Source organism: Nicotiana sylvestris, chromosome 12 (genome assembly GCF_000393655.2).
Source record: "Nicotiana sylvestris chromosome 12, ASM39365v2, whole genome shotgun sequence".
Taxonomy (NCBI): Eukaryota; Viridiplantae; Streptophyta; class Magnoliopsida; order Solanales; family Solanaceae; genus Nicotiana; species Nicotiana sylvestris.
Genome location: NC_091068.1, coordinates 11,090,309 through 11,105,236, shown reverse-complemented (window position 1 = coordinate 11,105,236; position 14,928 = coordinate 11,090,309). Strand labels below are relative to the sequence as shown.

Below are 14,928 nucleotides of genomic sequence, written 5' to 3'. Positions count from 1 at the left end.
AAATAAAATATTGAAATGGTGATGGAAAAGTTAGTTTAGTAGATAAAATGCAATATCGAAGTTTAAAATTTAGGTAGCTTAACGAATTTGAATTTATAAAAGTAATGAACAAGTGTAGGTTGCAATGAGATAAGAGTTTCCTTGAGAAAATTGGATAGTCAGAGATCAAGTGGGGGCAAGTGCACAAATAGTCATTCTCATGGATACTATTTAGAGATAAGCCAACACTAGTTTTGTCTGAAATTTTAAATTAAAAATCTTCAGGACAATTCAGGACATTTTTGTCCCAAAATTTGATTCAAGACGCACATGCTAATTCTTAAAAAGCATCCGTTTAGAGTGGCTACCTTGTGTCATTTCTACGATCCGATACATCCATCAAGTGCACCTAAGCACATGAACTTAACCAGACTTGAGAAGATAATTTCCAACCATAAAATGGGTTGATATCTCATAGCAAGAAACCACAAACTGATCATCTCACCCAGAAACTGACTTGAATAAATACATTATTTTTTATGGCAAACTTGAGCTGCAGTTGCCTTATAAGCCATCTAGTTTTTGCCTAAAAGAGTATCGAATTTGAAGCACAAATAAAAACACATGCAAGGACTAAATGTACCAGTAATATAAAAAGTGCATGTAACTCATACAAACAGAGGTCACTTAGCACAACGACAACCATTCCTCCCCTCAGCACCTCAGACTCCTTAGAGTTAGAGTCCAGCGCCAGCTTCCTCAAGCATCTGCACGCAACAAAAGCGCAAGAGTTATGATAAGCTTTCTGAGGAACACTTAGGTGCAACTATAATGGAAAAAGAGGTAGCTAAAGATGCTAAAATTTCACCATTTAGGGGAACGTGTACTCGTTGAAGAGAATCCAGAATGAACATTTGGAATGGATATGGAGAGCTGTGTGGTGGAGAAATTATTTTTGCTGGATCCATCATCAAGATTGGACCATGATTCTTTGGATGTAGGCCACTCGTCAAAGAACGAGCGCATTGGATGCGGCTCCTGCTTTACTGTATTCGACATCAAAAAAGCGTATTCGTAAAAATATTTGGAAAAGGAAGGGATATTCAATAGCATTAAAGGCTTTTTCGTCAACAAAAATACCAGGTGGATCTATGTCATTGCCAAAGAAGCAATGTTGGGGTTGCTGTTTTGCAATTGTTGCGTTAGTTACAGGCTCGAATGGATGAGGTGGACGCCATATGTTGTCTGTGTTAGAACCCATCCCTAGATTTCTCACACTCGCGGAAACTTCTGATGAGCCCTCAGCATCAGGAACCATTCCCTGGAGATACCTGTGAAGTATTTCATGCCATTTACGCCAGAGGCAAGATCAACATTAAACCATATCAGACAATACCGGAGCAGTTGATGAGCTAAAATTGATGAAGCAGATGACGAGATAATATCATGGTTGGTGATATCCTCTAAGTACTCATGATAGACTAGTATTTCAACCTCTGTATGTAAGATAATTTGGACCTCAATGATTTAAGATATTGAGATCTAAATAATTAAGATACAGACCTCCATTAAGTGTAAACAAATGAGGCCTTAGCATAATGTTGCTCCGACTCTCCGAAAATGTCGTCGGGTGCGTGTCGGATCCTTTAAAAGTAGTGTATTTTTAGAGGATCCGACACGGGTGCGGCAGCATTTTGGAGAGTCCGCGCAACATAGCTTAGCATCCTTTCAAATGTAAAAGATTTCAGCCAGCAACTCTTATCTTTCATCAGCAATAGTAAACAACAGAACATAGGAGCAGAAGACTTGTCACTAGAAAACAGTATTTTTAAACAGATATACAGCCAAATAATTAAAGTGCACAACAGTACGAGAGAAAATGCATCAAAGAAGAACAGGAACCATAGAGGACAAAATGGATATACCTATACTCCTTGTTATTTATCCCATAAGAGACAGGCTCCATCTGTAGCTTTGTTGCAGTGCTTCCATAACTCAGTCCATCTGAATTAGCAACGGAATATAATGGCATGTTATGGAAGTTTCCACTGCTATTACTTTGAAAACTTCCACTTCTATTGCTGCTCCCAGTAGTAATATGTGACATACTAGTCGACAAGGACTGGGAAGTAGATTGAGATTCCACAGGCTTTCTTGAACGGTTACGGCCTCGATGCATGTGCCGCTCACAATATTTTGAGTCAGGATGTGCATCTTTGGAGCACCTCCATTTCTTTCCATCAGTTCTTCTACATCTTCCTGGCTCGGGGTCAAACTTTTTCCCATAATAAGAACAATAACTCACTGCCAATGTGAAATACAATGAGCTAAATATTTGCCTAACAAGCCCCTTAACCACCGAATGAGAAAGAAAGGCCTTTCTCTAGTTATAAAAAAGAGAGAATATTTTACTAGATTTGAACGGCTACAGTACACTGCAGTGTAAAAACTCCATGAGACTGGAATGTATGGTAATAGAGATTGACATTTAGGCACAATCTCAATAGGAGTCCATGAGAGAGATATCGAAATTTAATACAGCTGTACACTTCGAAATATGTGTAAAGCCAACAAGCAAAAACTGGATAAGCCACTGGAAAGGCAAAAAACATGCCAACCTTAGCTGTATTGCCATAAGGAAACACAAAGAAATAGTCCATTACATGCTAATATGGGTGGATCTATGTTTAAGCAAGCCATCGGCCGTGAAAGATTAACTATTTATATTAAATGATTGAATTTAGTATAATGGTACAGGCTAATATTCATTGAGCTAAAGTCGCGGGTTCAAATAAAAAAAAATCCAGGGCATAATTTATCTTTTCATTTTAAATGAAACAATGCAATTCGCCCAGGCTTTTCCAAAAAGAGAGCACGTGTTCAAGGGAAGGGGAGCCTTGGCGTAACTGGTAAAGTTGCTACCATGTGACCAGGAGGTCATGGGTTCGAGGTGTGGAAACAACCTCTTGCAGAAATGCAAGGTAAGGCTGCGTACAATAGACCCTTGTGGTCCAGTCCTTCCCCGGATCCCGCGCATAGCACGAGCTTAGTGCACCGGGCTGCCCTTTAGAGCACGTGTTCAAGGATTAATGTGTTGTTTTTTGAATTTGATGTATTATATAAATTAGCTAATTTTTTTATCTTTAATTGGAAGGGCAGCCTTGGAGCGGCGGTAAAGTTGTCTTCGCGTGACTTATAGGCTGCGAGTTAGGGTCGTGAAATCAACTACTGATGCTTGCATTAGGGTAGACCGTAGGCTGCCTACATCACACCCCTCAGGGTGTTACCCCGATCCCTGCGTGAACGCGGGATGCTTCGTGGACCGGGCTGTCCCTTTTCATCATTTAATAGTTATTTTTTTATTTCTAGGTTATTTACATATACGGAAAAGGGTCAAAAATACCCTTAACATATTGAAAATGGCTCATAAATACCCTCTGTTAACCTTTTGGTATACCCTTAACATTTTATTTTGGCTCAAATCTGCCATTATATTTAACGGACCATCTATTGCAAAATTTGAGACTTTACAATAGCCACCTGGCCCGTTATAAACATGTCGTGTATTTCTTAATATTAAAATTAAACTCCATCTGTTTAATAGTACCCAACTCGCCCCTCCTGGCGGCTGATGCTTGACAAATTATCCCCTGACCCATTTCCCAGAGAAAAATTTTAACCCCCACTTTTGTAAATATTACCAAAAATATATGTTATTTCTGTTGAAGTGACCAAGTAGGCCATTTAGGGTTAAACTATCGTGCTTCAAACCAAAGACTGGTACAACCAATTGGTTCAAAATCAACTGATTTCGTCCGTATTTCATCAAATACAGAACTTTAAATATACAGTTTTACATATATACTAATCTCCATTACATCACTTTAGCAGCTACAAATTTAACGAAACAGATCCTGATAATAGGAGAAATTTTTTATTCTTTGCACTTTGTTCTCTAATGAAGTTGAAAGAAAGAAGACAAAAAAGAGTGCAAAAAAGAAAATGGACTTGCAGATCCCTATTTGTTCGAACGAGGATGAAGAATGGGGTACAAGGTTTAGATTAAAAGAAACAGGCCAGGCATCATGTCTGGCGAGTTGGGTGCTTTTAAACAAACGGGTAGGTTTAATTTTATTACTGAAAAATATATGTGGCATGTTAATAACATGTCACATGGATGTTGTAAAGTCTCAGATTTTGCCATGGATGGTCCTTTAAATATAAGGATAGATTTGAGCCAAAATAAAAAGTTGAGGGTATTTGTGGACCAAAAGGTTAACGGAGGGTATTTATAAGTCATTTCCAATACGTTAGGGGTATTTTGGCCCTTTTCCATTATATAAATTGTAAAATATTAATGTGTTTTTTTAACATAAATAAGAAGTTAGAAACTCTAAAGCAAAATATGAAAAGTAAAATTGTTTAGTAGAAGGCAGAAGAGTAGTTCCCTCTATGCACGCCGTGTGGCTGCATCATGACAATTAAATTTGTGTAAAGGTTATAATTTAATTTATGAATAGTTATACAATAGATAAATTATTGCTGGTCCAAAGCCCGGATATAGGAGGAGGTTAAGGTACACCGGCAGGCGGCATAAAACTTGCCAATTTACGAACAATACTCATATAGTAATTATTATAGTGACATGGCGAAAGGTGAACAAATGGGAGAGAGAGAGAAAGCATATCTGATTGAGATTAGTTGAGGCTCAATAAACCTATGATGAGTTAGCTCTCACGTATTTGTAGGGATGGTAATGGGGCGGTGAGGGTGCGGGGCGGGTTCAGACACATGCGGGGCGGTGTGTGTTTAGACATATGCGGTTGCGGTCGCGGGGCTTGACGTGTCAAAATAAATATATTTAAAATTTATGCGGGTGTGGTGCGGGTGCGGGTTTAAAAACTTCATCAAAGAAGGAAACTCAATTTTCTAGCTTTTTAAAGATGAAACTGATTCCACGTAATATATTGAAGCAAAATAAAGTTTCATATTTAAACACAGAAAATTAAACAGTAGCCATACATAACAACAAAAATTGGGTTTCAAGTATATGAAGAGCGTTTGAAATAATATTTGTCAGTTGTAATCTTAAACAATCGTATCCAAAGATCATATTATCTGGCTATGAATCTTTTTCGTAGAAAATAGTTGTATTACTCAACTACAAAATTTAAGTCATCGCCATTTAAACATTGTATATCTTATGACAAAACTTTGTTGTCACTAAGCCACAGGTTGATTAGAAACAACAAAATGATTGTCACTAATCATTTATTTATCAGTGACAAAAATTTAGGTTGCAAATAAATGTACTATTTTGTGGGTAAAGGTGTTTGCACCATTTAAGTACAGATTTTAATAATCACTGTTTAAGAAACGTCTTCACACCCAAAATTTAGTATTTCTAACGAAAATATCTATTAATTGATCTTCACAAAGATTTTTCGTATTTCTAACGAAAACTTGAATATGGTAAATTAACATATATACTTTTAACAAATATAAAAAGTTGAAAAACAAAGAGGTATTATGATATCAAAGGTTTTTGTTAAGTAACTTTTACTGCATATGTGCAAGATTTAATTCTCTTAAGTATCTTATCTTCTTCTTTCCATAACTGAAGTCTTCCGTAATCTTTAGAATTAATAAAAACACGAGTACATATAGTAAATGTAAAAGTATTACAGCCAAAAGATTAAAAAAGAATTAAAACTAACAAAATGAAAGGAAAAAAAACACTTATGCGAAGCGGGGCGGGGCAGGTGGACGTGGGTGTGGATGCAGGGCGGGTGAATGCGGGTGCAACCGCTATGCGGGGCAGGGCGGGTTGAAATTTTGCGGGTTAAGAGAAAACCCGTCCCACACCCGCCCCGCACGCCATCCCTATGTATTAGTGAATAGCTAAATTTGTTAAGTTGATCATGTGTAGAGTTGTGCTTATTTAACTAATTAAACTAGAATTGAATTTGTAAATCGCTCCGCTCAAATGCAACACCTATCGGCCCTCTCTACTTTTGTTGTTTTCTTGTCATAGATCGTTGACCCCCTTGTGCAAAGTCCTCGCCTCCTAGGTATGCCACTAAAGTGCACCCTCAGTTTTACACTAGAGACTAGATCGAAGTCATAGATCGTTGACTTCCTTGCTCAAACAAGCTTTTGTAAAAGAAAAAGGATGACTCTAATACGTTACAGAATAAGAAAGAAATTTTAAAACATGAATGGGCAATATACTTCCAACCAAGATTTTAGAATCAAACACAAGCTTGGCTATTCATGATTATACTGCCATAACAACAAATAAAGGTCTTTTTTTCACCCAGACAATGACAACGAAAAGGAAAGCGATGACAGACAATGTTCCTAGATCTGCATGCTCCCACTAAACCATTGAAGCATGGTATGCCTCTCGTTCATAAATGCAAACACTATAAAATGGTCAACTACACTAAGTTAACCTAATTACCCACCAACGCATGTAACATCTCTTGGCTCTTTCTACTTTTGCTCCTTGCTTGTTGTTGATCGTTGACCCCCCTTGTGCAATGTCCTAGGTCCCCCACGAACTACACCCTCAGTTAGATTACACTAGAGATTAGACTAAGTCAAAACTAAAACCAATTCACTTTGCTCAAAAGAAATCTTCTTTTAACAAAAAGGATGACTGCTTCTTCTAGGACTAATCCATTATAGAAGGGAAAAGGGTCAAAAAATGCCCTCAAACTACGCAAAATGGTTTAACTTTGCCCTCTATTAAACAATGTTATCAAAGGCGAAAAGCGCAAAAAAACTCTAACGTCTATTGGGGCTTTAAGCGCAAAGCGCAAATAAAGCGTGGGCTTTAATGAAAAAAGGCGCAACTGGAGAAAAAGTAAAAATATGTATATGTAGTCCAAGACCAACAATTATAAGCATAAACAACAAATATATGGACAAAGAAATTGAAAAAAATTACGATAAAGTGAAATATCAATTAGTTTAGTGTCGCCTTTCAGGATCACTCTCATTGGCAAAAAAAAGTATGCCTTAGAGCCTTGATGCAACACTGAAGCGCCCACAAAGCAACGCGAAGCGCTCAACATGTTTTGAGCCTCGCTTCAGTGCTTAAGCGCGCTTTAAGCGCACCTTTGACAACACTGCTATTAAAACTTGCTCTCAAAGCTATCCTTGTCGAGTTGTCGTTACCAAATTGGGCCTATATTGCCCTTTTCAGTTGATGAGACTTGATTTTGTGTTAATTTTATATATGATTAATATTTTAGCCCATTTTGATGCAGTCACTAATTAAAACCTATCAGCCTCTTGTCCCTAACCCCCCGACTCCTATTTTCTCATTTGCTATTTCACTCTCTTCTCCCGTCATCTCCTCTCATCCTCTTTCACCCTACCACAATGGCGTCCACATTATCCACAATTACCCTTCTATATTCGTCTCGCACTTCTCCCTCCACCACTAACTCCACACACGCTTCAATCCCCTTCAGACTCCCTAACTCCCCTAGCGTTGAGCAATTCTACTTCACCTCTCGCTGCCGTCAAAGCATATGTGAGACTCTGCTATGGAGTACTCATCATAGCATTTTGCGGATGCTAATTCTAGCTAAACTCAACGACCCTTTAATTTTTCCCATCTGGTTTGTTCACATTCTGTTGATTTAAGTTGAAATTTAGCCAAAGTTTCAATCTTGAATACTTTTTGGCAAACCCATTGTGTTAATTTGAGCTAAAATATAGTCAAAGTTTCAACATTGAAAACTTTTTTGACTAATTTTCTCATCTGGGTTTTTCAAGAACTCAACAAGGGCACCATCTATTAGCTGGTGGGCTAAATGATACGCATAGGGGTACATCAGTGGTAGTGAAAATGAAAAATCCCTAACAACTGGTCTATGGTTGAACTTGAAGGTGGCAGGGGGTGTTAATTGGCATAGGGTTTTAATTAGGCACCCTTGACATTAAAATGGACTAAAAATACTAATTATATATAAAATTAACACAAAACCAAGTCCGTTAGTGGAAAAGGGCTATATTAAACCCAATCTGGTAATGGTGGGAATAGCTTTGGTGCCATGTTTTATCAGATGGCAAAGTTAAACCATTCCGTATAGTTTAGAGGCATTTTTTACCCTTTACCCATTACAGAATAAGAAATAAGTTTCAAAAACTGAATGGATAATATAGTTCGAACCAAGATTTAAGAATCAAAACACAAGCTTAGCTATTCATGATTCTATTACCTTAAAAACAAGCAAAGGTCTATCTTTTTTTCTAAAGTCCCAACTAACATGCACACCTTTATGATTACACCGCATACCTGTTACATCCTACTAGCACAAGTAGGAGATACCTCTGCTCACCAAGGCTTACACGGGAGTCGAGTAAAGATCTTTTGTTCACCCAAAAATATAAAGGAAAAAAAGTGATGAGAAGCAATGTTCCTAGGTCTGCATGCTGCCATTTTCACCATCAAAGTATGATAATCTCCCATTCACAAAATGCAAACACTATAATATGCTCTCGACTACAATAAACTAACCAAATTAACTACAACAACTACACCTCGATCCCAACAGGTGCAACAAGTTGAGGTCGGTTATATGAATACTCACCGACCAATTAACTATAAACAAACCAAAATAAACTTAAAAACTGAAGAAAGAGCACAAAGAGAGGAACATACAACTAGGATGATTAAAGAACCTGGCAGAGATAGCATCAAAACTCCTTCTAATTGGAACTACAAGGTCCGGTGGCACGGGCAGTCCCGCCACTAAGTACTTGTATATCATTGCTTGATGCTCCAACTCCTGCCACTGCACCGCCGTGAACGGTGGCCGGAATCCATAGTCATAACTCAGCACCCCCACCTCCCCACCACCTCCCCCCACCCCAACCCCCAATGATGTTGATGTCCCACTCATTTTACACCCTTTTCCCTTCACAAAAAGCTGCACCCAAAAAAGAACACAATAGCAGTTAATATACAAATAAATTTATATTTATATGCTAAAATTAAAAAAAGATTGAAAAAACAAGTCTTTTTTGTGCAACTGTATGTTTTTGGTATAGCTGTGTGTAACTATGAGTTTTTGGTGTAGCTGTGTGTAACTGTGTATTTTTGGTGTAACTGTGTGAGTGATGTGTTGTGTATAGAGCAGAGGTTGATGGGGTTACCTAAAAGATCAGTCTTTTTGTGTAACTGTGTGTTTTTGGTGTAACTGAGTGTGTGGTGTGTGGTGTAGAGAGCAGAGGTTGATGGGGTTACCAAAAAGATCAGTCTTTTTTGTGCAACTGTGTGATTTGGATATAACTCTGCGTGTGTGTGTGTTGGTAGAGAGCAGAGGTAGTTGGGGTTACCTAAAAGGGGGACAGATCTAGGGTTTGGATAAACCTGCAAGAACAGAGAGAAAAGTTATTGAAGAAAGTAAGTGAAGAACACTGATAGTGTACTTTGTTTGGGGGAGGGGGGTTGATTATATGGTTGTTAGAACTAGTCAAATGGAGATTTTGAGGTTGACATTGTGTTTTAGCAGAGAAAAACAGAAGAAGTGGATGGGGATTTTGGGGAAATTAATGAAGAGCTTTTATGAGTATTGGCCATTGGGAGTGTTGAGGTTAAGGAAGCATTGGGACATGGGAATAAAGGATGTGTGGGGTTGGAGGTTGGAAGAGGGGGAGGGGGGAGAGACCTTAGGGTATGGGGGTCATGTCTTGTTGTGGTCCAATTGATGTAACAACTACTGTATTTTCTTTATTTTTCAAATGTTAATACTCATGATTTTATTTTATAATTATAGTGGTAGATTTTGGGGTGGTTGTCATCCTACTGCAACTCTATTCTTTGTTGGGGTTTTGAATCCACAATATAGCACATTCTCATAGATATAATTTAATGAGGAAATAAAGGATTTATATATCCGATTTTTAACTTTTTTGGAACAAAGACGTAGTATTGTTATTTTTGTAATAGTAAGGTCGAGCATGATAACTTTCACCATGAAAAAGTTAAAAGACGGGAATTGATTCAGCGCAAATTTTAAATAAATTTAAAAAAAATTATAAACCCTTTTTTATCGCTAGTGAAACTTGAACATTGATCTTTCGTGATTCATTTTAGAAGTCATTCATTAAAATAAAGTTTAAGGAAATCAAACTGATGGTAATACTTTAAATGACAAAAATACTCTTGCGAGAGAGAGAGAGAGAAGGCTGCTCAAAGCAGACTCTGAACATATTGCTAAACAAGATATACTCAGTTTATGAACTTTCAGAAGATCATTCTAATTGTAATACATTATTGACATTTGACATACTATAAAAAGGTCCCAAAAGCTGACTTTTATACAGTCTTACTATACATTTGTCAAAACTCATCTAGAGAAGGTTCGTGTTCAAGTAGAATCTGAAGATCTGAACACTATTTTTGCAATACATCAAATGCCATTACACCACTTGATAACCACATCCATCAAAGTATAAACAAGCTACTTTCGCGTCTGGACTTCACCGATTCTTCCCTTGTCACTCCAAGCAGCTTAGTTACCGGAATGGTGCAAGATAAAAATGTGCAAATAGTTATCCTCAGTGACTACATTCCAACAGTTATGCTTAGCTAATAGTTTTATCTTATCTGAGCCAAGTCAAAGAATGGCTCTAGTTTTCTCTTTGGCGCAGACTTGGTCTCTTCAGGATTCCCAAAAATATTCCAAAATCTTAGTGTCTCATCAGCTGCTGCAGTCGCGACAGTATAGCCATCTGGACTCTGAAATATATTACACAAAAAGTCAATAAACTGTGAAGCACAAAGAAATATAAAGCATGAATGAATGCGACATAGCATTTGTGTTAACCAATCATACCTGAGCCATATGAAGAACTCTTGATGTGTGACCAAAAAATTCTGCAACTTTTGTCATCGAAGGATATTTCCACACTGTCAGCTGGTTATCAGTAAAGCCATGAGAACTCAAAAGCTCGCGTTCGTGTCTGTTCCAAAGCAACGAACAGACTTGTGAACCTGTATCCACAGAGTTCAAGCAAGCCCCAGTGTTGGTGTTCCAAAACTTTATGCACTCATCTCCAACACCACCTCCCGAGGCAACCATGTTACTCTGGAAAGGACACCAGGAAAGAGCTTTAACAGCAGCTGTGTGGTCTGTCATACGATGAATCCATTGGCGTGTAGAATTAGGTGACCCCATCGATACGCTCCATATATGGACCAAATTGTCATTCCCTCCACTAGCCAATTGCTGGCCTGAAGCAGACCACTTCAATCCACATATCTCCTGATTGTGTCCCCTGTATGTTCCAACGACGTGGGATCTTATACGCACATCATTATTGATGATCATAGTGTCCATGCTTCCAGTTGTCAGTATGTGGCCATTCCAATCAAGCGAGCCAACTCTTAAGCTGTGTCCCTGTAAAGTCCTCAGCTGTTTATAAAGAAAAGATATTAGACTTCTGATAAAGAATATTAATTTGCTGTACGCTAATTAGACTAAAAGAAATATGATGAAAGAACCTACTCACCAATCGGCTGGAACGGGAGTCCCACAACTGAACATGGGAATTATTTAAGCCCAATGCAAGATGTCTTCCATCAGGTGCCCAGCTGACACCAGTCACTGGCCCTAAATCATCACTAACTGAGAGAAGCTCAGTAACAGAACCATCAGAAGCATCCCACAGATATACAGAATTTCCTAGGGCAATGGCGACAATGTTACTGCATCCCCAATCTAACAAATTGAGATAAAAATCATCTAGGATATCAGGAGCGTCCAGCGTCCTCTCTGCAGTCTGTTTCAAAGGAGTTCTCTAAGTTAGGAACAAAAGCGAAGAAAAAAACATCTAAGTATGATACTCCTCCCAAAAAGGATGATACTTTGCGGATTTTGAGAGTCAAACTTCTAAACTTTGACCATGAATTCGGATATAGAATCGTTACATTTTTGTAAATAAAATTTATATATTTGGTATATAAAAGCACTATAAGTCACAACAATTAACAATTCAAATATTTAAAAGGTATATGAAAAATTCGTGGTCAAAGAACAACTCGTTTAATAACTCGTTTACTCTCAAAATCCGAAAAGTATTATTCTTTTTGTGACAGAGGGAGTAGTTAAAAAGAGGAAGAAAGAAATACACACTTGGGGAATGAATCTCCTCTTTTTAGTGGTCATTGACTGTTGAATAGGTGATGGAGATTTAGAAACTCTCTCAGCCGAAGGCGGAGGCTTATTCTTAAAAGCAAGGATCCTTGTTCTATTCATGTTGAAAATTTCTGCTAACTGTTTTGTATAGGCTTCTTTAGATGCAGAATTTACTCCAGAATTTTCCTTTTTAACCTTTCCACCACTGAGCATGTAATGTGCATAGTCAAAATCCATCGCAGAACGGTTGGGAATGAACCTGTCCAACTACATTTCACAAAAATCTTAGCATTTAGAACTCAACCTAAGCAAATTTCAAATAAAAAGCAAAACACAACATAATGCTAACACTCTAAAAATAATGAGAATAATCATTAGAATACCACACAAAACAGGATGAGATGACGAAAAGAACAGAAACGTCATCTACACATGTTAAAACACCTAACCCAATTTTTTTTCTATTTTTATTAATGATAGCTCAAAGCAAAAACATAACCTTTACCTATTCCCCTATTTCAATTTCCTAAGTTTGATTGACAGTTTAGGAATAAATTTTAGTCCAAAGGAATTTCTTCACCTTCCATAAACCCCATACTCTTAGCTTCTTTCTCTTAATAAAAATGTAAAAACATCCAAAAAAATTATTAATCAAAAGTAGAAGTGATCAGTCAACCACATTGACATACAATTTAAGATGCATAACAGGAAAATATGTAGCAAAACCAGATCGCAAGAAAATATGTTCAATAATCAAGAATGCATAATAACAAAAAATTTTAAAAAAAAATCCATGTAATTACAGGGGAAAAAATGTAAGAGGAATTCCAAGTTGCACACAAATTAAGCAAAACGCACAAAACCCAAAAAAATAAATCAAAAAGGATACACTAATTCACTACAATTTACGAGCCAAGAAACTATCAATTAATTATCAATCAAGCAATCATCAATGACGCCAAAACCCTAAATTAGTTGGGTTTATCGAACCCAATTTCATGAGTGAAGAAATCATGACACAAACTCAATAAACCGTACATATATACAGGGAAATAGAAATCATACATTCTCTCGAGAAGTTTTCTTGTGAGATACCGGAGTAAAGAGAGGACGGCGAAACTTGTTGTTGTATCTGCTTCCTGCATCCATTGATACAGACCCAGCCAATTAAAATCTTTGGATACTCAAACGATTACTACAAAAGTGAATACAAGAAAATTCAGAGGCGTTTTCCGCAGAGCAACAATGAAAGAGAGAAAGAATAGTGTTAATGGCGTTTTCCGCAGAGCAATTTCTGAGAGAAGAGAGCGCGTTAGAATTTCTTCAGTAAGAATTCAGAGAGAAGGATTTGAGTTTCTGGTTGAATGTTAACGTATAATAACGGCTATATACGTTTCGGAGAAATACTTTTGGGCTAATGGGCCACAAGAAACGGGTTCTTACTCGGGTCAGTTTTGTGCTCCGGATAACCCATAGACTAATCTCACTTTATACCTATTAATTTCAAACTATTTACCCTTTAATGTCCAGACCCAAACTATTTACTATTCCAACTCATGCTCCCCAAACTATTTACCCGCCTTTCTTCTTCCTCCTCCTCATTTTACCTTCCTCACTTTATACCCATCGTATTTTTTCCTATATAAAAAATAATCCTTGTAAGGCCATCACCAGATGCAAGGCCAAACATGAAGGAAGTTGCTTTGATCATCAATTCTATTAAGGAAGATGATGAGAAATCCTTGTCCATATTCAGTAGTGATGTCCGATTAATATTCACATGGTTAGTCCCAACAAGTTCATTCTTGTTTACCCACGCGTTTACATAACTATTATGCCAAGACTTTCCTAAAGTTAAAATTCTCGTTGGTTCACTAACCTCCCAGATGTTCAAAGATGCCCATGCCTCTGGCCCTGCCATCATTCGCCTCTTCTTTCACGATTGCTTTGTTGATGTGGTGCTATCATTTTGAAGATTTATTGTTTAATTCGGTGTTGTGCTATAAAATATTGATTATAGTATCTTCGAGTAAGCTTCCCAGATCTAAATTTTTATGTGTATTTTAATATCCACCATTGTTGGGCTTGAAGCTCAATTTTATTTTTGAAGATTTCTTGTTTGATTCAAAGTGGGTGCTATTAGATATTGCTTATAGTACCTTTTGGAAGTTCATACTGAAATTTGATAGTATTTAGAGCTGATTTGAGGTGATTGAGATCGAAATTTTTATTTGAAAATCGAAGAAGAAACAGAGCTACAGTACTACAGTATACAATATGTTGTAGGAGTATATAGCTATACTGCAACATTATACAATATATTGTTATAGTATACTGTAATAATATGCAATATACTGTAAAAATATGTTGTAATAGTATACAATATACTATAATAGTATACTTATTACCCGTAAATTCACTTGCCTTTTCCCTTTTAATTTGCTTTAAGCTTTTATCTAGCGTGTGAGAGACAAATTGAAAATGCAAAAAAAATAAAAAAAATATTATAGTTTGTTATATAATGCAACGACCTTACAATTAGATCCTTTTAGAAGTTTTTGAAATTTTTATTGACAACTGATATTATTTTAATTTAATAATTGAATTAAACTATTTTTAACTCTTTGCGTACAATTGTATACCCTGTTATTATAACTATATACTATACGGGTATCAAATGTTCGTTAATATTTTTTTGGTTGTATTAGCTATATTTAATTGGTACACAATTTGATTTTTCTTTAGTGATAATATAAAAAAAGAATAATAAAAATAGTAAATAAAATTAGAT

The 14,928-nt window shown here is 36.8% G+C and overlaps 2 protein-coding genes across 5 annotated transcripts; both read right to left on the bottom strand.

Annotated features, from left to right (window-relative positions):
* Positions 1–454: 454 nt before the first annotated feature.
* LOC104241276 (growth-regulating factor 4-like) lies at positions 455–9,588 on the bottom strand. 4 transcript variants are annotated; one of them, XM_009796206.2, is made up of 6 exons: positions 9,151–9,588; positions 8,657–8,924; positions 1,905–2,283; positions 1,120–1,310; positions 848–1,025; positions 455–746 (listed from the first exon to the last, which is right to left on the bottom strand). In XM_009796206.2, coding segments are annotated over exons 2-6 (990 nt in total). In that variant the 5' UTR covers positions 8,898–8,924; positions 9,151–9,588; the 3' UTR covers positions 455–745. The 4 variants fall into 4 exon arrangements, with proteins under 4 accessions (XP_009794508.2, XP_009794509.2, XP_009794510.2 ...); XM_009796207.2 differs by having other exon boundaries at positions 9,242–9,588; XM_009796208.2 differs by having other exon boundaries at positions 9,334–9,588.
* Positions 9,589–10,217: 629 nt separating this feature from the next.
* On the bottom strand, positions 10,218–13,495 carry LOC104241275 (cell division cycle 20.1, cofactor of APC complex-like). The gene is made up of 5 exons (XM_009796204.2): positions 13,203–13,495; positions 12,135–12,404; positions 11,512–11,781; positions 10,836–11,414; positions 10,218–10,738 (listed from the first exon to the last, which is right to left on the bottom strand). The coding sequence occupies exons 1-5, from the start codon at positions 13,284–13,286 to the stop codon at positions 10,598–10,600; spliced, it is 1,344 nt and encodes a 447-aa protein (XP_009794506.1). The 5' UTR covers positions 13,287–13,495; the 3' UTR covers positions 10,218–10,597.
* Between the last annotated feature and the right edge of the window lie 1,433 nt (positions 13,496–14,928).